This window comes from Sarcophilus harrisii, chromosome 2 (genome assembly GCF_902635505.1).
Source record: "Sarcophilus harrisii chromosome 2, mSarHar1.11, whole genome shotgun sequence".
Taxonomy (NCBI): domain Eukaryota; kingdom Metazoa; phylum Chordata; class Mammalia; order Dasyuromorphia; family Dasyuridae; genus Sarcophilus; species Sarcophilus harrisii.
This window is the reverse complement of record NC_045427.1, coordinates 267,154,426-267,179,093: the sequence shown is the minus strand read 5'-3', so window position 1 is coordinate 267,179,093 and position 24,668 is coordinate 267,154,426. Positions and strand designations below refer to the sequence as shown.

At 34.2% G+C, this 24,668-nt stretch overlaps 2 protein-coding genes across 2 annotated transcripts in view; both read right to left on the bottom strand.

Moving 5' to 3' along the window:
* Positions 1–4,190, bottom strand: part of SQOR (sulfide quinone oxidoreductase) — a 72,693-nt gene extending 68,503 nt beyond the window's left edge. The window contains exon 1 of the mRNA XM_031952243.1: positions 4,018–4,190. The gene's annotated coding sequence lies outside the window, so the exon portion shown is untranslated. The remainder of the gene's footprint in view (positions 1–4,017) is intronic.
* Positions 4,191–5,093: 903 nt separating this feature from the next.
* BLOC1S6 (biogenesis of lysosomal organelles complex 1 subunit 6) lies at positions 5,094–24,430 on the bottom strand. The gene is made up of 5 exons (XM_031952247.1): positions 24,106–24,430; positions 17,022–17,163; positions 11,397–11,484; positions 8,137–8,223; positions 5,094–7,408 (listed from the first exon to the last, which is right to left on the bottom strand). Exons 1-5 carry the CDS (start codon positions 24,218–24,220, stop codon positions 7,277–7,279), a joined length of 564 nt encoding a protein of 187 aa, XP_031808107.1. The 5' UTR covers positions 24,221–24,430; the 3' UTR covers positions 5,094–7,276.
* Positions 24,431–24,668: the final 238 nt, after the last annotated feature.

Sequence of the window (24,668 nt, the reverse complement as noted above, 5' to 3'; positions counted from 1 at the left end):
ATCTTTAACATCTTGTTAATACAAAAAACTAATTTTATTTGATGAATGAAATAGTCATTACTTCTCTATGTTCTATCCTAACAAAATGAGTGTAATGATTTTCTGGTTCTTTTGGTATCACAAATGGGTTAACATATCCCTTTCATATCTAATGAAAACCAGGGGAAGAAAAGGTACAAGGATCAATCTCTAAAGATTAAAGGCAACTCAGCTCTCGGCATAGTGATTGATGAGCTAGGTTCAATCCTTTCTGCCACTCAATGGCTGAATGACTTTGATCAAATTATGACCTTTAAATCAGTTACCTCCTCTGTAAATTAAGGATACTATTTGTATCATCTAGTATGGCATATAGATAGTAAACTAAACTTAGCAGGGAATCTAGGTGATAAATGGAATAGTGCACCAATCCTGGAGTCAGGAGGACTAAGTTCAAATCAAGTCTCAAACACTTACTAGCTGTGTGATCCTGGGCAAGTGACTTTATACTGATTGCCTCAAAAGAGAAAAATAAAACCAAGCTCTGAATTAGGAAAACCAGAATTCAATCCTACTTTTGTTACATACTAGCTATGGGGTACAGGGCACCAGTCATTTAATCTCTCAATGATCCATACAATTCTACAAGGCTGATTCAATCTGAAGATGAAGATAATTTCTGCTCTGCTAGTCAAGTTTCTCAACAGGAGCTCTTTATACCAATCAGTGTAGGGATTTGGCTGGTCCAAATCTACCTAGTAGGGTTATTGTGAAGACTAGATTGTGTAAATTGCATTTGTAGCATTAAAAGCACTATATAAATGATTATACGTTTGGTTTGCCATCTCAGACAAAAGTAGAAGAGATCTATAGAAATGAGGATCAACAACTGAATTTGGAATTTTGTCATGATGTTTGTTAACTCAACAAGCAAACTGTCATTTTCCAAGATAATCATATCTCTTAGCTAAAACTAAAATCTCACATAATTAGCTAAGTTTTTATTTGATTTCAGCCACCTATAAAGAGAATTTAAAAGGACTAGATGTTAAGGAAGGGAAGAGGTACTTTTTGGCTCTGGCTACAGTGTATACATTATGCTATATCAGAGTACTATCATAACCTTGAAACTCACAGTCCAGAATGAGAAGCTGGTCATGATGGTGGCTCAACCCTGGAGTTCAGTGTACCAAGATAAGAGCAAGTATAAAGAAGTCAAAATAATAATAACTGAAAATTGGAACAAGGCTAAATACACATCTGCAAATGGAGCCAGGCTTAGGAGTTAATAAAAGATTAAGACTAAACTCTTCAAGGGCAATTTAGGTCATTGGTAATTTCTGGGACACGTTTGCTCCAGTCATTTCTAGAGTCAATTGTCCATCCTAATCAACTGTCCATTTTGGAGAAGTTCAAGAAAGCAGTGAAGAATGCAGATTAAAAGTAGCCCAAGTACAGGGGAAGGTTTTGTTAATGCTAGAGGAATGAATAGACAGCTAACAAGAAAGCCTCTGAAAAGAACTTCAATTCTAGCACAGCAAACAGAAAAGGTCCAATTCTTTCCATACATTATATACTTCAACAACAATACTATATGATGATCAATTCTTTTGGACGTGGCCCTCTTCAACAATGAGATGAACCAAATCAGTTCCAATAGAGCAGTAATGAATTGAACCAGCTACACCCAGCGAAAGAACTCTGGGAGATGACTATGAACCATTACATAGAATTCCCAATCCCTATATTTTTGTCCGCCTGCATTTTTGATTTCCTTCACAGGCTAATAGTACACTTTGAAATAGTGTACTCCAATTCTTTTTGTACAGCAAAATAACTGTTAGGACATGTATGCTTATATTGTATTTAATTTATACTTTAACATACTTAGCATGTATTGGTCAACCTGCCATTGGGGGGAGGGGATGAGGGGAAGGAGGGGAAAAATTGGAACAAAAGGTTTGGCAATTGTCAATGCTGTAAAATTACCAATGCATATAACTCATAAATAAAAAGCTATAATAAAAAAAATTTAAAAATAAAAATCTTTCCATATGCTTCAAAATGAATAATCCCAAACAAGTTGTGGGTTGGATTGGTGGTGTTGGTGATGGTAGTGACAGTGTTGTTTTTAAAGTTCAGATCACATTTTTACCATGTTTAACATACATTGGATTACTTGCCATCTAGGGGAAGGGGTGAGGGAGAAAGGAGGGGGGAAATTGGAACTCAAGGTTTTGCAAGGGTCAATATTGAAAAATTATCCTTTATGAACAGACAATTCTCAGATGAAGAAATTGAAACTATTTCTAGTCATATGAAAAGATGCTCAAAGTCATTATTAATCAGAGAAATGCAAATTAAGACAACTCTAAGATACCACTACACACCTGTCAGATTGGCTAAGATGACAGGAAAAAATAATGATGATTGTTGGAGGGGATGCAGGAAAACTGGGACATTGATGCATTGTTGGTGGAGTTGTGAACGAATCCAACCATTTTGGAGAGTAGTTTGGATCTATGCTCAAAAAGTTATCAAACTGTGCATACCCTTTGGATCCAGCAGTGTTACTACTGGGATTATATCCCAAAGAGATTATAAAGAAGGGAAAGGGACCTGTATGTGCACGAATGTTTGTGGCAGCCCTTTTTGTAGTGGCTAAAAAACTGGAAACTGAATGGATGTCCATCAGTTGGAGAATGGCTGAATAAATTGTGGTATATGAATATTATGGAATATTACTGTTCTGTAAGAAATGACCAACAGGATGATTTCAGAAAGGCCTGGAGAGACTTACACGAACTGATGCTGAGTGAAATGAGCAGGACCAGGAGATCATTATATACTTCAACAACAATACTATATGATGACCAGTTCTGATGGACCAGGCCATCCTCAGCAACGAGATCAACCAAATCATTTCTAATGGAGCAGTAATGAACTGAACTAGCTATGCCCAGAAAAAGAACTCTGGGAGATGACTAAAAACCATTACATTGAATTCCCAATCCCTATATTTATGCACACCTGCATTTTTGATTTCCTTCACAAGCTAATTGTAATATTTCAGAGTCTGATTCTTTTCGTACAGCAAAATAACGTATTGGTCAGGTATACTTATTGTGTATCTAATTTATATTTTAATATATTTAACATCTACTGGTCATCCTGCCATCTAGGGGAGGGGGTGGGGGGGTAAGAGGTGAAAAATTGGAACAAGAGGTTTGGCAATTGTTAATGCTGTAAAGTTACCCATGCATATATCATGTAAATAAAAGGCTATTAAATAAAAAAAAAAGAGTACATAAAATAAAAAAAAATAAAAAAATAAAATAAAATAAAAAATAAAGTTTAAAAAGAAAAAAAAGAAAAATTATCCTTGCAAATTTTTTTTGAAAATAAAAAGCTTCAATAAAATAAAATAAAGTTCAGATCACAAAGAAAATCTGTTAATTGGCGAAAATCTTATCATGCCCAGTTGTAATAAGACTATAGATTACAATATAACTACAAATATAGAAAAGACACTATATAGTCAGCAGATGGCAGCAAAAGTCATCTATTATAAGCCTGATAAGCCAGTCATAACCTAAACTGGTAATGAACCTAGTCCCAAACCATTGAGTTAAAGGACAGAACTGTTCCCACTGCCGTCCCATATTCAAAAGCCTCCTCAATCATCTACTGGGACTATTCCATCGCTTTCCATCCCATCAGCATTTCTGTCAAGCTATTTATTTTGCCTAAAGTTGATGGACGTTATAATGTAAAATCTAGTATCTCTGTCTCAGTTGGAGAGTCGTTTCTTTGGAGCCACTAGAGTCTGTTTTGGCCCCTGAATCTCAAAAAAAAAAAAAAAAAAAAGCTATCACACCAAAAAATAACACAAAGGGTTCATTTTGCCACTTCCTAAGTGACAGGGCAGAGGGGGCCTGGAAGCAGTGATCTGACCATAATAGCATTTCTTAAGACATTTCAAGTTCATATATAAAATTGTAACTTTTATAACTGTAATACCACTCATTTGGTACTTACATTGTAGCTATTTTTTCACATATACATTTCATGTCTCCTCAAATAGATTTAAGTTTGGGGCCCTCCAGTTCTTATATCATCTTATATTTTTCATATCCCCCTGAAGACTATATAGCACAGTATCTTGGATATAACTAGCAGCTCAATAAATATTTGATTATGATGCTAAAAGCTTACCTCATCACTGCCAATTCATTTGCATATCTCTTCCAATTGGCTAGTAAAGCAAGTCTAGGATAATGGTGAACCCATGAAATGTGTTAAGGCAATTTCAGCTTTGATACGTTTCTAAACTGGGTATTAAAGGTTTCCTGAAATATACTTTTGAATATATTTACAGTCTGAGAGGATGGGTAACATATCAGAAATTCATCAGGTTGATTGTATTTGTCATCAAGTTGTGCAGAACAAGGTCAGAACTTGCCATTGTCACCACAACCTCCAAACTTCACTCAGATTGTTCTTTTATTCAGTTTTAGGCCATATAGCAGCTGCTATTCTTAGTGTGAGCAAAAGTCCCCAAATACCGCAGAATCTTTTGGTCTAGCTGAAATGGAACATCCTATGACCTTTTTGAAAAATAATTCCTGAATAGTTATGTAAAATCTGTATAAACTTGGAAGACTGATGAATGGAAAAAGTTAAGGGAAGAAAAGCGAGGCAGAGGGGAGGAAAAGAGGAAAGGGCACAAGAATTAGTGTTTGAATAACTGCAGTATATGAGAACTGCTGGTTCAAAGTGTATTTAATAAATAGCACATCATAAAATTTCATCATAAGCCATTTTTTATTAAACATGTAAAAAATATTCCTTGTTTTACAAGCTCAAAAACCAGACTAATGTATGAAGGAATATACAGTATACTCAGGATAAATTTTGACAACTATCAAAAAAAAAAAAATCTCAGTACCTGCACAACTTGAATTACATTCAATGTCTGTAAAAACTATGAGACCTGGTTGAAAAATCAGTATTTTAAAAATTTCACAAGTAAAAGCAAAATAATCCTTAGTACATCCATGATATAGTTTTGAAATAAAGGGAATGATTTTTTTAAAAGTAGACTGAAAAGATTCTAAGGATCAAGTCATTGTTTTTTTATTGATTTTGTGCTCAATATAGTAACAAATGAATTTGTTAGTAACTTTCAATTTCTTACACACTTATATTCTTATATACACTTTGAGAGCTATGTAATATTTTGAAAAAGCTAAATCTGTAAGCTGTTTCAATTACTAAATAACTGTACTTTTTGACTTACAACCTAAAAATGGTTGGTTATTTACATATCAGCTTTTCAACTTGCTACACAAGTTATTAAAATGCAAAAAAACAAACCATAAGTGCCTTGCCATACATAGCAAACTCATCAACTACTTTAATATGGCAAATTAAATGAATAACTCATGCAACCCAGAATTCTCAATCTATTTACTACCTGTTAAGAGTTCAGTCTTAAAGTCTTTCTTGGAAAAAAAAAAATTTAAGTAGGCAGGTAATAAGAACTGATCACACAACAATGGGATATATCATAATTTTAAACTAGCTCAATAACTTAAGACCACTCAACTCCACCAAATTATACACAGAAATTTTTGTCATATTATTTCTGCAAATTTTTTAATTTATCCATGTAATTTCTGCATAGAGATCTCAACATTTAGCCATGTGAAACTTAACATTCATAAGTGTAAAGTCATATAGGTATGTACTGTGATGATTATTAGTCATTAACTTGAGAAGAAAAATAATCAAAGGATATTAATAGACCTAATTTTGGGGGGACATTCTCCAAAAATCAAATATTTTCCTCTCCTTCTGTATTAGCCTGATATGTGACCAGAGGTAGATTCTAGTTTAATAAAAAATATCTGCAAATTGTCATGTGAATTAGAAAAGATATACATTCTAATCACATACCCTTCTAGGTTTCTGCTCATGCCCTATATGATAGAGATGAAACAACTGTCAAATACCCCTTAATATTAAAAAAGGGATATCCACACTCTGGATCTTAAAAGTGAAACTATAATTTTTCCTACTTAGTATTTCCTTGCAAGACTCAAACAATTTCTGAAAAAGATTTAAGTTTCACAATGGTGTGTATCTTTCTTAAAAGATTCAAAATATTTTCCCTTACCTACCTTCTTCAATCCATTAGCATCATTATAAAATGGCTAGGCAATACATCATTTTAATTTTAAAAATGAAGCAATGGAATAATAAGGTAAGCACTAATGAGGCACAGAAAATCACAAGACAAAGTTAGAGACCATACTGATGAGTCAAGAAATGGGTCCTAAGTATCCCTATCTACTTAATTATCATTTCAGTGCTTGAAAACTATTATTAAATATCATAAACATTCAAGTAAAGAAGTTAATTGTCAGAGTACCACAGTAGTCCTACAATACCAGCTTACAGATCAAATAGTCCAACTTAAAATACAAAATATTTTACATCATTAAAGATATATGAGGCCTGAAATTGGTGGGAGGAAAACAACTACATGGTCTCTGTTCTACAAAGACAATTTGTTTCCTTTTACTCACTTTCCTATCTCAAAGATGCTACCATGCCTTTATTTCCTGTGTTAAAATTTCCCATGAAAAAATTCCTACACACTCACACAGGCTTTACAAAATCACCGTCTATCAATGACATGTATTGTTAGGCAACTGGCATAGCAACATCAATAGAGTTCTTTCTTAACAAAAGCAATGGATTTTTAAAAATTTAATCATGGAGCTGAGAATCAAAAAATTTTTGGCTCAAAAAAGAGCAAAGCATTCCAATAAATAAAAAACAAATTTAAAATTTTTTATGTGTTCAGTAACAGAACCTTACTACTCTTTCAACCCTAATGCCACTACACAAAGTAGTACTTTTATTAAATGTAAAATGAATGATATTAAACCATTTTATCATTAAATGTATCGAGGCAAAAATGCAGTTAATTTTTTAAAGTATGAGAAAAGCTAAGATGAAAAAAAGTTAAACATTACAACAGTTTAATATTTTGACAACCAATAAAAAACATGGCATCCTAAATGACTAGAATGAAAACATGGCAATTCAATGAGTGCAAAACACATTAGAATTATGAACAATGGCATAAGGCACTACATCAAACTGATCCTACCAATCAAACTCTCTTAAATCCAAAGAATATGGATTAGGGGAAGGGGAAAAAATATGTACACACATATATATTTACATATAAAAATAAACATATATACATTAACAGGATGAGTGCTGCTTAGGTTTTTTTTTCTGTCCTTTTAGCTGGTTTAGCAGTTAATTGTTTCTCTCTTTCAAATTCTTTTTCTCGCTGCTGTTCCCGTTCCAACTCTTCTTTCTGTCTCTTTTGTTGGAGCTTAAGTGCTCTTTTCTAAGTTAGAAAAGAAACAAAAAAAAGGAACTGTACCAAGCATCAAGGTTTAATTAAATACTTCACCACTAAACAGCCAGAGCAATCTATTATTATGAGGTTAGTATTTTTTTTTTTTGATTTCATCTGTATAAGAAACTCCTAGTGAGAAGATATCACTTGCTCTGAAACAATCATTTCAGACACTGGAGAGAGACCTGCCCTAGCTGATCAAGACAGTATGTAAAAGGGAATCGATGTTATTAACAGGTTTTTCTAATATCAAAACAGCAAAGTCTCTATACTGTGTTGTTTCTCCACATTCAGACTTAACTTTTTGCATAAATTCAGTTGTTTCATATAATCTTAAGTAAATCCCAATAGTCTATCCTATTATAAAGAGTCTCTAGTTCAAAGGAATTGCTTAATTGCTTGAATATTTCAATTAAATGGAGTACTTAGAAGCTCCATAATCAGAGAACAAGTTCTCTTCTATACCTCATCAATATTGTTATAATTGTAGGTATCTAGTAATTCACATTATCTTTAAAAAATATATTATAAGATCAATAAATCTTAAGTGATATTATATAAATAAAAACATCACTTTCAGTTCATTCAAAATGTCAATGTGACAAAAATATTATTAAGTGTCTAAAAGTTTATTACTAGGAGCCCTCAACCAAAAAGAAAAACAGCATTAAATCTCTCCAACTAATTAAAATATATTTAAAAGTTATTCAACTCACTTTTAACTTTGATGTCTTTTCATGAAGCATCAGCATCTCTTTTCTTATATTCACTAACTTGCTGTGATAGTATTTAGCTTCTGTAAACTTAAAATGGGAAAAACTAAATTATGATTCAAGTTAAAAATTCAATGGAATAGCCAAACAAATTTGTGGTACAAATCCCAAACAAGTCTTCCTAAATTTGACCAGTTTTGTGATCCATTATCTTCATGTTTTAATTATACTCTACAAATCACATTTAAAAACCACATGCAATACTTTAAAAGCCATCAGTAGGAGGAGGGAGAATAGAGATGACACTGGTACACAATAAATACAACATCTACTATATGATGGAAAGATATTTATTTAAAATCTGCTATACCATTAAATTAGTCATTGCACAAATAGGTATCTTATATAGAATTAAAATTGCTTTACTTTACTCGCTATTAGTTACATTCAGAAGAAGCTGAAAGTTTTTTAAAATTCATGCCTATATTTCACTAACTTAAGTCAAGAGCCCCAAAGGTTAATTTAAGTGCCTGACAAGAAGTATGAAGTTATAGAACTAGAACAGTACTGCCTGATTTTATGATCCTCTTCAATAACCCAAGAAACATCAGTTTGGACTTTCCTGCTTATGACTAGGCCCAATATTATTCCTGAGCTATAATCAAGGAGCTACATATGCCTATGGAAAGAAAGGTTTCTTCCTGGATAGCCTCCGACATCTTAAAGATAACTGGATTTCCTAAAAAAGCAGGATCCCAAATTAGAGAAGATTAAGAAGTAATGTAGCTATAGGTGGATGAAGAAAAACAATTTTTCCTTAGAAAGGATGAAGGAAAAAGAAGAAAAAGGAAGATTAATTGTCAAGAAAATAGTCTAGATTAACAAGAATCAGAAATTCCAACTTAACCTTCTGATCTTGTATTCAAATTAGACCTTAATAATTATTGGTTTTATGTTCCTTATCTACATGTGTCTGCATCCAGAATTGACCTTAATGGTTCAATGTAAGCTTCGAAGGAAGGTCTCTGGTGGCATACCCTAGGGACATAGTGAGGCTTATATTATTTAACATTTTAATCAATGACTTGAATAATATAATAGGATTATAAATTTGAAGCTTAAAGGTACTTCAGAGGTCCTCTAGTCCAACCCATGTATTTTAAAGTAGAAACTGAGAATCAGAAGGGTTAAATGTTTTGCCCAAGGTGTCATAGAGTTAGTAACCAGAGAAAAGATTAGAAGAATTTCTGATTCTAAAGTCAACACTATTTCCAGAACGCAATGCTGCACAGATGGCATGATTATCAAAACTACAAGTGAAACATTAGGAGGGTGAGAAAACATACAGTGTCAGAAGCAAAAATATTTAAATCAACTAAAACAGTGGCCTGAATCTAATCAAATGAAATTAAAATCAAAAAGACTTATACTTATTTGATTTCAAAAAGAAAAAATACAATTCATATTACAAGACAGGAAGAGCTTAGCTAGATGACAACTCATTGAGAAAAGATCTAGTAGAGTTTAGTGAAGTGCAAGTTTAACATATTAAGAGTCTACATAGCAAACACTGAAGTGGTGGCCAAAAAGCCTAAAACAATACCTTAAGATTTAAATGATAGTACTAAGAAAAGAAGTAACAGTCTCAATATACTCAGCCCTGGTTGGATACAACTGAAACAAGTGTTCTCTGGATGACACATTTTAGAAAGACAATGAGAAGTGAGAGAGAAGATCTCCTAGGACAATGAAGAGGCTCAAAATCATGCTCCAAGGGCTGCTCCAGAACTGAGGAAGTTTGGGACATGATAGCTATCTTTAAATATTTATGAGCTTGCCATGTAGAAGAATGTACATTTGTTCTTGTTCTGGAGGACAGAATCAGGAGCAAGGAGTCAATGTGACAAAGAGATTCGGATAGATGGGCAAAAAAACTTTCTAGCCCTGACAGCTCCCCAAAAGAGGATCATTTCTTGGGGTATTGTAGAAGGGATTCTTTAGGCCATATGAATTAAACTAATGACATACTATAATTCTATCTGCAGAGAAACAGAACTCAGCTCTCCAATTTTCAGTTCCTAGCTGAAAGTCAAGGATTTTTCATGCTTCTTGTCAAAGGTTGTATGTAAGGCTCTGACATGACCCACTAAACAAAAATATTTCAAAGAGGATTTCCCTTCCTATTCCTTCAGACCCAGGACATTATTTTCTTTCTGTCACTTTATTACATCTAGTGTTTGCATTTAGGAGGGGATATAAAGCTTCCTGGTTTGACCTACTATACATCAAATATCTGCTGCATACAACCAAAGAAACCTATGTAATATGTATATATGTAATAAAATTATGTAAATAAACTTCAAAAAGTAAAATATTTATAGAAATACAATTTATTTCAAAGAAAATGAGGGGGGGAGCAGGAACTATTCCATTAGTTAGTTTAACCAATTTAAGTGAAAATTAAATTCTACAAGCATTTAGTAAACATCCACTAGGTATAAGGTACTGATCCAGGTTCTGAGGATTCAAAGAAAAAAAAACAATCCTTCCTCTCCGAGAACGCTTTCCTGCTGACTTTCCAAGTCATCTTTGGTGTCTCTGGGCTGAGAGGTCTGGAAACCAACAATGCTGTCACTGATTCAAAGGCCCCAAGGCCCAGTCTTGGGTTGCTGAGGCTGGGGCTGTGCTGGCTGAGATTTGGCTAGACTCCCACCTTGCTGCAATATATCTTTCCTGCTGACTTTCTAGTTCTCTTTGCCTGGAAAATTCTTCTGTTTCATCTTTTTGTGCGGTTCTGATGCTCTAAAATTTGTTTAGAGTCATTTGTTTAAAAAGGCTTCGAAGAGAAGAGAGCTCCAGTGAATCCCTGTCTTTACTTCACCATCTTGACTCTGCCTTTCCTATAAAAACTCTTAAATGACAACACAACTAGGTTTTTTATATAACAAATTATCTTTCAAAATATTAACATTATCAGAGATTATTATTTCTTCTCAATTTGGGGAGGATGAGAAGGAAGGGAGAGAATCTAGAATTCAAAAAGTTTTAAAAATATATGTAAAAATTGTTTTACATATAACTGTGAAAAATAAAAATATTAATAAAACATTAAAAAAATTTAAAGAGTTTTTGTAAAGATCTCATTTTTCAATTCTAAAAAGGTAGAGAAACTTCTACATCTAAACAATATTAGGTTGGAAAAATTAATTCAGCTAACATTAAACTGCAATATTATTAAAATACATACACTAAAACAGACTTACCAAAGCATTAATATCCAAAATAGAATGACATTCTTTGAATTTTGAAATCTCTTGCTCTAATGTATCTAGTAATACCACTTGGTTCTGTCTGAAACAAAAGCAAATAGAGATGAGGATTGAAATAAAACCACCTAAAATTCTATATTTCAATTTAACAATTCAATGTTTGGTTATTGCAATGTGCTTGAAATTAATTTGGAAGAATATGAGAACAAGTCTGGAAAAAATCTAATCTTTTCCAAGTTTATTTTGTCAGTAAAACCTTTTACAAAACAACAGAAAGCAGCTAGTAGTCAACTGTCCCCTATTCTTGCCAAACTCCAGCTTTCAGATTCTATTAAAGTCAATTTAATAATTTAAAGCTAAAGTATCATTACCTTCTCTCCATCAACTTAGAATCAAAAAGAAAATGAACTTTTGATTTGCCTTCTTAAAATCCTTAGTGCTTTGCATACTTCCCATTAATATAACATACGGGGAAGGCAAATATAGGAAAACTTCCTATTTTAAATATTTTAAGTAATATTTATGGTATTGGAAGAAATCAAAGCTAAAAGTCACAATCTGGTAGAAGAGAAAAAGCTGTTAACCAGGAACCAAGAGTTCTTAAGACTACCACTAATTAGGTGACCCTGAACAAAACATCTAGCTTAAAAAAGGGAGCAGAGAGAAGAATCAAACTAAATAATATTTCTAAGCCCCTTAGGTTTTTCAAATAGGATGATTCTAAGTCTATCCAGTAAAAGAAACAAACAAACCAGTGTCCCAACTCCCTTTCACATGACCTCACTATACTTTGAAACCTGGGTCAAATATAAAGAGCCAAAGGGTCCTGAGGTCATCTGGTTGTGCAATTTATTCTTTAAAACTTTCAGAGAAAAAGAGTGCAAAACATGTCAAAGAAACAAAAGGAGTAAAGAAGCTTCCAATAATAAAGACCATACATCCTATAGGCCAGATTCACCTGACTTCCAACAATCTGCTCCATTTACTGATCTCAGAAGAGGAAAAACCTGTTCAGAAGCCAGGGGGGATGTGGCACAGTCAGATAAGCTAGCTTACCTAGGCAACTTGTGTTATTAGAATGATTGTGAGAAACAATTAGAAGAAGCCTTTAAAGCACAATATCTTGCCCCACAGATTTCAAAAATAAACCTATAGATAGAAATCAGCAATTTATGAAATTTAAAAACAAAATTATAATATAGTACTTTGGAGTTTTAAAAAATTATTATATAGGGTAATATGTTTTGCATGATTGAACATGAATGATTTATATCAAATTGCTTACTGTTTTGGGGGGAAGAAATAAGGGAAGGAGAGAAAAAATTTGAATCTCAAAAAATTTTTCTTTACATGTAACTAGGGAAAAATAAAAAAAAAATTTAATTACACTGACAAATTAAGTGAAAATGCCTAAACCATCAATAAATTTCACAGTAAAAAAAAATTACAAAATCCTTAAGATGGTAAATATCAATCTTTAAATTTTCATTTTATACATGCCATGACTATGTTATTCAATATGAATCATTGAATAATCTGCTGCCATCCAAAAGTAGTAAATGATTACCTCTACGCCCTCTGCGTGCCTCCCCTTTCCCAGTAGTGAAGACATAAGGCTGAGCATAAACATGTATAAGCAAATAGGAGTTCTTCCAAGTCCTAATACATCACATTTTATTCTAGGGCTCTTTACCCTTAGTAAGTTACAAAATAAAAAGCTTTTCAGCCTACACACTAAACTACAAAGGCTACTTAGTATCACAGAATTATAAAGATTAAAGTCTTGGATTCATTGCAAAGATGAAGGAACTAAGACCCAAAAGGTTTTTTGCTGACTCACATAAGTGAGTATCAGGGCCAAGATTAAATCCCCAAACTCCCAATTTCTAACTCAGTATTTTTTCTACAACACAATTGTTGATAATGAAATCTGTAAAGAAACAGAAAGATCATAAGCACAGCATTCTTTATGCTGCTCCTTAGCTCTCAAGAAACAAAGTAACTGTTATTCAGCAAATTATATGGTTGGGATGTTTAAAGAGTATTTGGGGCATCCAGGAAAAAGAGTGAGATTATAAACATTATAAGCATTAAAGAAGGTTGACAAAGACCTCTCAGACACTACAAAAATACTACAAACACATATGCATTATCCACTTTCAACAATATAAAGGGATCTGTTCATTATTCTTTCTAAATTCAAATATATTCTGGATTCCCTTAGTCTGTAAGCTGAAAATAAGCAGATCACTAGTTCTTGCAATACACGGGCTCCTTAGAATCACAAAATGCATTTTCTTTGAATTTGGGAAATTAAAAAAAAAAAAAAATCCAGCCAGGCCGCACTGGCCAAAATTCGTTCTCCCCATACCCACATCAATAGGATGATCTAATCATCTAAGGAAATCCACCTCCAAAATTCTACTGAAAATCATCATTGCAGGATCAAAACCATACTGTGCTACTGAAGAAATAAAGTCACTTGTTTGTTAACTGTAGTATTTAATCATAAAATTCCTTTTTTTAAAAAATCCTTATTAAATTTTTCTCCTCAAAAATCATTATTGATTACAAAACACTTTTTACCCAAATAAAGTCAGATCTAAAGAATTAGAAGAATATCAAGTGCTCATGGGTAGACCGAACTAATATAATAAAAATTACAATTCTACCTAAATTAATCTACTTATTCAGTACCATACCAATTGAACACTAAAAAATTACTTTATAAGACAGAAAAAAAAATTAACACAATTCATTTGTAAGGACAAAAGATCAAGAATACCAAGGGAATTGGGGGGGGGGGGGGGGGGGGAATGCAGTCAAGTGGCCTGGCGATTCCAGACCTAAAATTATTTTATAAAGTGGCAATCATCAAAACCACTTGGTACTGACTAAGAAATAAAGTAGTTGATCAGTGGAATAGGTTACACAAGACACAACAATCAATGACTATAGTAATCTAGTGTTTGATAAACCTAAAGACCCCAGTTTCTAGGACAAGAACTTTACTGACAAAGATTGCTAGGGAAAACTGGAAAATAGTTTGGCAGAAACTAAGCATTAACTAACACACCCAGCACCCTATACCAAAATAAGGTCAAAATGAGTTCATGATCTAGACATACATGATAAAACTATAAGCAAATTAGGAGAACAAAGGATAGATCTGTAAAGAAAGAAGGAATTTATGGCCAAAGTACTAGGGAACATTATGAAATGCAATATGTATAATTTTGATTACATTAAATTAAAAAGGTTTTGCACAAACAAAACCAATGCAGTCAAGATTAGAAGGGAAGTTGAAATCTGGGTAGCAATTTTTACATCAAGGGTTTCTGATAAAGGCCTCATTTCTAAAATATATAGAGAACTGACCCAAATTTTTAAGAATACGAGTCTTTCCCCAAGTGAGAAGCAGTCAAAGAATATGAACAGCCAATTTTCAAATGAAGAAACTAATGCCATTTCTAGTCATATGAAAAAATGTTTTCAATCATTATTGATCAGAGAAATGCAAATTAAAACAACTCTAAGATACCACTTAACATCTTTCAGATTGGTTTCAATGACAAGAAATGATGATAAATGTTGGAGAAGATAAGGGAAAACTGGGACACTAATGCATTATTGGTGGAGTTGTGAACTTATCTAACCATTCTGAAAAGAAATTTGGAACTAAAGCCCAAAGGGCTAAAAACTGTGCATACTCTTTGATCCAGGAGTATCTATATCTTAAAAAGATCATAAAAGAGGGAAAAGGACTCACATGTGCAAAAATGTTTGTAGCAGTCATTTTTGTAGTGGCAAGGAAATGGAAATCAAGTGGATGCTCATCAGTTGGGGAATGGTTGAATAAGTTATGGTATATTACTGTTCAATAAGAAATCATGAGCAGACTGATTTCAGAAAAAGCCTATTAAGACCTACGTGAACTAATGCTTAGTGAAGTGAGCAGAACCAAGAGAACATTGTACACAACAACAAGATTATGTGATGATCAACTGTGATGGACTTGGTTCTTCTCAACAATGTGGTGATTCAAGGCAATTCCAACCCACATTCAGAGAGAGAACTATGGAGATCCAATATAGATCAAAACATAGTATTTTCATTTGGGTTTTTTTGTTTTTTATTTCTCATAATTTTTTCACTTTTTGTCTGATTTTTCTTGTACAACATGACAAATATGGAAATATGTTTAAAAGGATTGCACATATTTAATCTATATCAGATTATTTCCTGTTTTGGGGAGAGAGGAGATCAAGGTAAACTATTTTACATGTATTTGGAAAATAAACTACTGAAAATTTTAAAAATAAAATTTAAAAAATTATTATTGACTCATAATTGATCATTGCCCAAGTATAAAACCTACAAAATCATTGGCTAATGATATTACGTAAAGAGGTATTGACAATGCTGCCCCTTTGTTAACCTGATAAACTGTCACTTCTAAAGTGAGGGTTTTTTTTGGCTGAAGCAATTGGGGTTAAATGATTTGTCCAGGGTCATACAACTAAGATGTGTTTAGTGTCTGAGACCAGATTTGAACTCAAATCCTCCTGACTTCAGGGCTGGTGCTCTAACCACTGCGCCACCTAGCTGACCCTGAACTGAGTTTTAAGGTAAATCATTGGCCTGCAACAGTCAGACATATTTAGCTTCTCACTCTGAGTAGAAATTTCAGGTTGTTTTTATCCCCTTGATGAAACAGTGAATACATCTAATTTCTAGGTGAGTTATTGTTCTTGGCCATATATGTCTAGACAATGTCTATACTCTCTCATCTCTCATTTTTTAAAAAAGCAAAGTATTTATTGAATCTGGACAGGTAAATGGGCAGACATTTACCAGCTGTGTGACCCTGGGTAAATCATTTAATTCTGTTTGCCTCAGTTTCTGTATCTGTAACATGTACTATAGAAGGAAATGGCAAATGACTCCAATATCTTTGTCAAGAAGACCCCAAATTGGGTCACAAAGAGTCAAGCACGACTGAAATGACTAACCAACAACAAATCACTGAATCATTAGAAATATCTACCTTCTCAAGCAAAAATGTTATGGGGAATTTTCTTAAACTATTCTAAAACAAAGACATGCAAATTTTACCATAAGATAATCAAATGGGGATTATTTCACAAAATAATGGCAACTATAGCTAATTCCAGGTTCTACTTGTGATTTGGAGATAACTGCCCAAAATAAGAAGAAAAAATAGATAATTTCTTACAGCTAAGTTAAAAAGCACTCTATTACCACTTGTACTTGTAAATTGTTAGAAATAATCAAAACTAAATGTTATAAAAAACATCCTGAAGAATACATCAAAAGCAGCTGTGTTACCACAAGCTAGATAGAACTGTATAGGCAAAACAATACTTTACATTTTACAAAGCATTTTCACATATGTGTTCTGATCTCACAATCTTGTGGGACAAACAAGACAGATATAATTCCCATTTTACAGAGTAGGAAACAGACTTAGAGATAAAGTGGCTTCCTGAACATTATATTAAGTCCAAATCTCCTAATTTCCATTCCCATGTTCTCAGTAAATAAAGCATAATGCATATGATGAAGAAATGAGCTCATAACAGTTTCTGGTTTGCTTACGTGAGTTCCTGTAGGGCTTGCTTTGATCTCTCCAAGTCTGGTAAATAATGAGAAAGTAATCCTTGTGCTAGTTGCTCCAGAGCTTTATTTTCAACAGTCAAATCTTCCATCAGCCCTTCATCTGGAGAAGCATCACCTGAACCTATGCCCCAAGCAGGAAAAATATTGAAGAAACTGTTGAGAATCAGTCTTAAATTTTCTACTAGAACAAAATATTATGGTTAAAGTTTAAGCTAAATCTAATGTAAAATAAATGTATTTCTTTCTTCAGCATTTAATAACTGCATATTAACTACAGCACAATATACATGAACAAAAATATAATTTTAGAAAGCATTTTCAAGCATCTAGATTTCATACATCTGGAGCTAGAAGATACTTTCAAAGATCATCTAGTCAAACTTCTTCATTTTATAAATAAGGAAACTGAAACCCAGGGAAGTTAAGTGACCTGCCCAAAATCAAAAGATAGTATGGATTAGGGGAGAATTTGAATTCAAATCCTCTTAGTCCAGAGGCATATTCTTTCCATAGGACCTCAGTACCTTCTTTCACTTACAATCAGCACGATGATGGTAAAAGTATAAAACTGAATTGGGAAAATAATAGAGTTCTTTTCAATTTTTAACATGTTTTAAACTCATTTCAATCAAATAAAGACAATTGGTAAAATATAGCATTTAATGAACTGCCTATATTAATCTTGTTTCTCCAAATCCTTTTGTTCTTCAGTCATTTCATTTGGATCTCTTTGTGACTCCATTTGGACTACTCCATTTGGACTTTTCTTGGCAAATATATTAGAATAATTTGCCACTTCCTTCTCCAGCTCATTTTACTGAGCCAAAAAGGGTTACATGACTTGTCTAGGATCACACAGCTAGTAAATGTCTGAGGCTGGATTTGAATTTAGGAAAATGAATCTTCCTAACTTCAGGCCCAGCACTATATCCTCTGTGCTATCTAGTTGCCTCACTTTTCCAACTAGATTATAAATATTTTCTGGGGTATAGGATTATGCCCTTTTTCTTTCTTTCTTTCTTTTTTTTTTTTTTTTGGTATCACCAAAGTTCCTAGAAAAGTGCTAGATGTATTATACATATAATAGGCACTCAAACATATGAAGACCAGGGGGAAAAAAAAATGTATAACAATTCACAAATCTTTCACAAATAGTATAAGGCAATCATTCCTAAATAAGTTATGCTGAAAATTGTTCCAAGTGTTTACAATTGCTTAAAGTCTCGGATTGCTTAAATAAACACGTCAAACTCCATACACTTACAAGAGAAGTGATCTTTTCCTCAAAACCTGCCCTTTGAAACTTCCCTATTTCTCCCTATTCATGCTTAACATCATCAGTCTTCTCCTCCTCCTACAGCCAACCAGATGCCAGAACCTATATAATCTTTGAATGTTGTCTCTACTCTCTGCCTTCTCTTTTCTACTTCCAGTGTCACCACCCTACTTCAAGCCAATATCAATTACCTTCTGTGAGAATTAGTTTAATAGTCTAACAACTAAATGGAGGCAGATACTTCTTAGCCGTATGAGCCTGGGCAAATCACTTAATTCTACTAGCTTCAATTTCCTCAACTGTAAAATGTAGTTATAATAACACCACCTATCTCAAAGGTTTTTTGTGAGGATCAAATGAGACAATATTTGCAAAGTGCTTAGCCCAGGCCAGGCACATAGCAGGTACTATATAAATACTTATTCTCTTCCCTCTCTACCTCCTGGACCTGGTCTAATATACTCAATATTAAGTTCACTAAACTAATGTATATTCAAAGTACAGTTCTGGTCAATGTCATATCCCTACTCAAAAATCTCTACAGTTGGATTAAAACATTTAAATGACTGTTTACAACCTTAAGTTAAAACCTATTTGGGAATTTAGGGGGAAAAAAATCCCAACGCACTGATTACCACTAGATGTCATGCTAGCAGGCTTATAACACTAATTGGCAATTACAATTGAAACTAAATGTTAAATTTGTGAATCCTGCACATGTACGATAATGTAGTCAACTAATAAAAATTTTGGATGCCCCTGACTTACTAATAAAATCCAAACACCTTAGTGTGGCATTTAAGACCTTAAAATGATGAACTTTTCTTTCCAACTTGATCTCTCATCATTCCCCTTCAAATCATTTTCTCTTCTAACCAAACTATACCATTACTTAATGGCCTTGAACTAATATTAATATCCCTTGTCTTTTTTACTTATAACCCTTTACACCTGGAATATACATCTACACTTCCTCTTTCTTCTTCTCCCCCTCATTTTTGCTGAAATCCTTCTAGATCAAGCTTAGGCAGGCTTTCCCCGTTATTCTCAGCAGAAAAATGATTTCTCCTTTATTGAACTTCTCATTGCACTTTGAAGGTACTTGCCCTATGCAAGTTCTACATTCTAATTTGTATTCCTGTCTTGTCTTTTCTATTAGGATATATAATCTCTTTTATAATAGATCCGGTATTTTAATCATCTTAAGCAAATCCAATAAAACTCAACAAATTTATTAAGCCCAAGAACTGTCTACACAATATTATGTTGGGGGAAAAGATGCCAAAAATCTAATTAAGGCATAGTTCACGTGCCCTCTTTTAAGTTATAGTCTGTGCACATAGTAAGCAAGTTTTGAATTTAAGTTTTTAAAATTTTAAATATGCCAGGTGGAAAAACATGGAGCCATAGAATTTGAAAGCTAGAAAAAGTGTTAGGACATATATTGTATTATGTTTAACATATGATGGATTACTCGCCATCTACAGGAGGGGTAGGGAGAAGGAGGAGAAAATTTGAAACACAAGATTTTACAGGGGTCAATGTTGACAAATTATCCATGCATTATGTTTTGAAAATAAAAATCTTTAATAAAAAAGAAAGAAAAAGTATTAGAACATAAAAGAATCAGTTTATGGAAGAATATTGGTATATATACCTTAAAATAACTTTACCCCGCCTGCATTTTTGATTTCCTTCACAGGCTAATTGTACAATATTTCAAAGTCTGATTCTTTTTGTACAGCAAAATAACGGTTTGGACATGTATACTTATGTTGTATTTAATTTATACTTTAACATATTTAACATGTATTGGTTATCCTGCGATCAAGGGGAGGGGGGTGGGAGGAAGGAGGGGAAAAATGGAACAAAAGGTTTGACAATTTCCAATGCTGTAAAACTACCCATGCATATAACCTGTAAATAAAAAGCTATTAAAAAAAATTTTTTAAATAACTTTACAATTTAAAACAACACTGATAAACACTTTAAACCAATAATCTTTAATCATGCAATATCAAGAAATTTAAGAGGAAAGCTCCAACACATGGGTTAGTCCCCATGTGGAAGATTTGTAGAAGGATATGAATAAGAATCCAAAAAGATAAGATGGGAATATGTTTGAGGGAGTATTCATATTAATGAGATTACATATCTAGCCTCTGCTAGCTGCTTCTTAATGATTGCATGACTGTGGGCAAGCCATTTAACCTATATTCCTCAATTTCCCAAATGAAAAATGCAGATAATAGGACATACCACCCAGAATTATTGTAAAGTTCAAATGAAATACACTAATCTTTGTAAAATGCCTGGTCACATGTAGGTGCCACAATTTTCAGCTAACATTATTGCTAATATATGACTTGCCTAAATTCATATATGTAATAAGTAAAAGAGCTCAGATTCAACTCAGATCTCTTGCTCAGAGATTTTTAATTTAAAATTTTTCAATTACCGTCCTACTAATGTTGAACAATAATGCATGTACCTTCATTCACAGAGCATAGTCATTTCATTTTCATATGTAGATCTTCAAATTTTTACCTAAACCTTAACTACATTAATGTACCCTAAAAGAATCATTCATTCATATTTATTGAGTTCTTACTACGAACAAGTCCATGCCTTCAAGATGTTTATAATCTGGTACTAGAAACAAATAAGCAAAATAGAAGGCAGACTAAAGTATGTATCATAAGACCTACACAGTCCTAAGGTTGGGGAAAAAGCACTGAATTTGGAGTTTGAGGACAGATACTCAAATTTCAAGTCTGCTACTTATTCACCTGCATAAGCTTGAAGAAGCTACTTAACTTCTCTGGTTCTCAGTTTCCTCATCTAGAAAAATGAGCAAGATGGGAAAAAAATGATCTCCAAAGGACCTTTCATCTCAATCTATGATCCTATGATGTCATTTAAACAGAGAATTAAGATATAGGTGTGACTGGTAGCACAGTGGATTATAGTGCCAGGTCTAAAGTCAGGAAGACTCAATTTCCTACATTCATATCCAGTCTCAGACACTTATTAGTTTAACCTCATTTACCTCAGTTTCCTCATCCATGAAATGAGTTGGAAAAGAAAATGGAAAATCATTCTATTATCTTTGCCAAGAAAATTCCAATGGTATAACAAAGAGTTGAACATGATTGAAATAACTAAACAACAACAATAAATGGTTTCATCAGTAAGCCATTCCAAACAAATGGAACATGGAAACAAAGGTTTCCATGGAAAAACTGGAAAAGCCAGTTGTGTTCAGAGAAGAGAGCAGTTTATTTGGGCTGGAGTCCAGGTTATATGTAAGACAATCATAGAAGTCTAACAAAGATGAGATTAGACAAGATCGTTATGAAGCATCTTAAAATACTAAGCTGTAGATTTGGATATGATTCAAATTTGGCTGTGGAGATCCACAGTTTATGAAAAAGCGGGCAATATTGCCAGTTATGCTTTAGAATTCAGGTGTCAAATGTGTGGAATGGATGAGAAATTTGAAGTCTTTACAAGAGGCAATAAAGGGCTAATGAATTAGGTTGATGGCAGTGACAAGAGAAAGGAAGTGATGGATGCCAAAGACAACATGAAGCAAGATGAAAACAAAAGCTATAGACCTTGGTTCAGAGATGATAACTAAAGTTTTGAGCCTCGTTGACTAATAAAATAATGGCACTTTTTAAAGAGAAAAGTCAGAAAAGAGGGTAGATTCTGAGAAGTCAGGAGAGTATTAAAGAATGATTTGGTTTCAGTCATATTAAATTTGAGGTGGCAGCTGGATATAAGAGAAGTATTAAAGGCAATTAGAACTAACGAAACTTGGCAGAGAAGTCAAGGATTAAGAACTGGTCCCATAAAAAGGACCCAGACCATTTTTTAGGAGGACTTCTATGTTTATTGGGCAGAATACAGATGATTGATGATGATCCAGCAAAAGGTCAGACAACTAGGAGAAGAGAACAAGAAAGCCAAGGACTTTGTCAAATCTTTGAAAATCAGAGGTATTCCCCAATTGACAAATGGTCAAAAAACAGAACAGCCAGTTTTCCAATTAAGAAATCAAAACAATTTATAGTCATATATATAAAAAAAAAGATCTAAATCATTGCTGATAAGAGAAATGCAAATTAAAAACAACCTTGAGATATTACTTTACATCTATCAGATTGATTAAAATGACAAGGGGATAGTCACAAATACTGGAAGCAGTATGGAAAAATTTGGACCTTAAATTGGTTATTGGTGGATATGTGAACTGATCCAACCCATTCTGGAGAGAGATTTGGAATTGTGCATGCCTAAAAAGTTATTAAGTCTATTTCCCAAGATGATTAGGGGAAATGGAAAAGAACCTGCATACTGTAAAATATTAATATCAGCTCTCTTTATGGTGGCAAAGAACTAGAAATCCAAAAATGCCCATCAGCTGGGGAGCTTAACATCTGTTTATGGTATCTGTTCATGATAGAATATTACTCTGCTATAAGAAATAATGAGCTCAATGATTTTAGAAAAACATGGAAAGACTTCCATGAAATCATGAAGAGCAAAATGAGCATAATGAAAGAACATTGCAAACAATAACAGCTGTATTATTTTAAGAACAACTTTGATTGGAACAAGAGGTTTGGCAATTGTCAATGCTGTAAAGTTACCCATACATATAACCTGTAAATAAAAGGCTATTAAATTTAAAAAAAAAAAAAAAAAAAAAAAAAAAAAAAAAGAACAACTTTGAGCAACAATATTATAAATACCCCAAATTACCTCAGATCCCTACGATGGAAAATACTATTTGAATTCAGAGTGGTGTAGGAAATGATGAGCTAGTTGATTTAGAAAAACATGAAACATGGAAAGACTTGAATTTATGAGGGAAAAATGCTAACCCACCTTGAGAAAAACAGATGATAGGAAAAAAGCACAGCATGACATAACATATATGTGTATGAATGTATGTTTATACATATGTTTATGTATGTATTATGTATATGTATGTTTATGTGTGTGTGTGTATGCATCTCCACTCTTAATTGTAACCTTTTGGGGAGGAAAAGGAGGAAGGAGTAGTAAAAAACACAGCAGGGAGCAAAAACCAGCAAGGAAGCAAAGAAAATCTAGACAGCTTTGAAAATAATGTATAGTATTTATTATACAGGTTTTCTTGAAACAGAAATTGTTTCATATTGAATTTTCCCCTACGGCCTGATGCGAACACCGCAATGTTTCTGGTTTTGTATGTTGACGTTTGTTTAGCTCATAATTTCAAAATAAAATCTAAAATAAAAAAAGGCTTGCCAAACAGCAGTTGAAGGCCTGAAATCAGATAAAATAACTTTGTAGAATTTTTTTTAATCTTTTTTTTTTTTTGGGGGGGGGGGGGCGTAGGGAAGGAGGAAGGAAGTGTTTAATTAAGCTTCTATTTAGACACAGTAAGCCCAGCTCAGGCCAGAGCAAGCTAAAGAGATCTTCAGCAGTGATTTCTCCAGCAGACCTTCAAAAGCAGATTTCAACCCACTAACTAGGAGGAAGGGGGCTAAACCCTGCAGTCGGGAGGGCAGTGACCCGGAAGTGAAAGGACCTGGGCTTCACTCACACCTTTGAGGCTCATTCCCCACGTGACCTCAGGCAAGTAATTTTAGGGCCTCAGTTTCCCCGTGTATAAAATGAGGAAGCAGAACCCGATCCTCTTCCGGCTCGGAAGCGCCCTCCGCCCTCCACCCCGTACATTGCGCGGGCCGCGCGAAGCCCAAGCCCGGGACCCCAGCGCCACTCCGCCTTACGTACTCACTGCGGGCGGCCTCCAGCCCAGACCGAGAGGCGGCGGCTCCAGCGGGGCCGAGTCCTGCGGCGGCGGCGGCGGCGGCGGCGGCAGCTGCTGCTGCTGCTCAGAGACGCTCATCGCTCTCGCGGGAGGGAGCAGGAAGCGCCAGGTTCAGCAGAGGGAAGGAGAGGGGGGGATCAGGCCACAACTCTCGGGTGACAGCGATGCCTCTCCCTCCAGCCCGGACGGACACGGATTCCGGCAGCACCAGGAAGCTACAGAACGGAAACGCTGGTCACGTGCAGAGGGGGTCCGGAAGGCGGTCAAAGGCCGCTACTTGATGCCGCCGGAAGGTCGGGGGCACGTGACGCGAGGTTCGGCGGCGTCATTCGTGAGTCGCCTGGTGGCGAGGTAGTATCTCTGTGGAACTGGGAGCGTTTGTTTTTAGTCAGAAGCGGACGGAGGAACCGTTTAACAGGAAATCTTAATCGGAAACTTCGGAAAGATCAAGTGTGAGTGGGAACCGAGCTGCTGATCGATTCCCAAAAAGAAAACTGAATCCCGCCTTCCCTTAGTGGGATAAAGG

Bases quoted from the DNA above. Each gene is read 5' to 3' on its own strand.
- BLOC1S6 (XM_031952247.1), bottom strand. From the start codon at position 24,220: ATGAGCGTCTCTGAGCAGCAGCAGCAGCTGCCGCCGCCGCCGCCGCCG. The intron at 17,164-24,105 runs GTACGTAAGGCG...CTTGGGGCATAG, and splicing joins CTGGAGGCCGCCCGCAGTGA to GTTCAGGTGATGCTTCTCCA. The intron at 8,224-11,396 runs GTAAGTCTGTTT...TCCCATTTTAAG, and splicing joins TTTTGGATATTAATGCTTTG to TTTACAGAAGCTAAATACTA.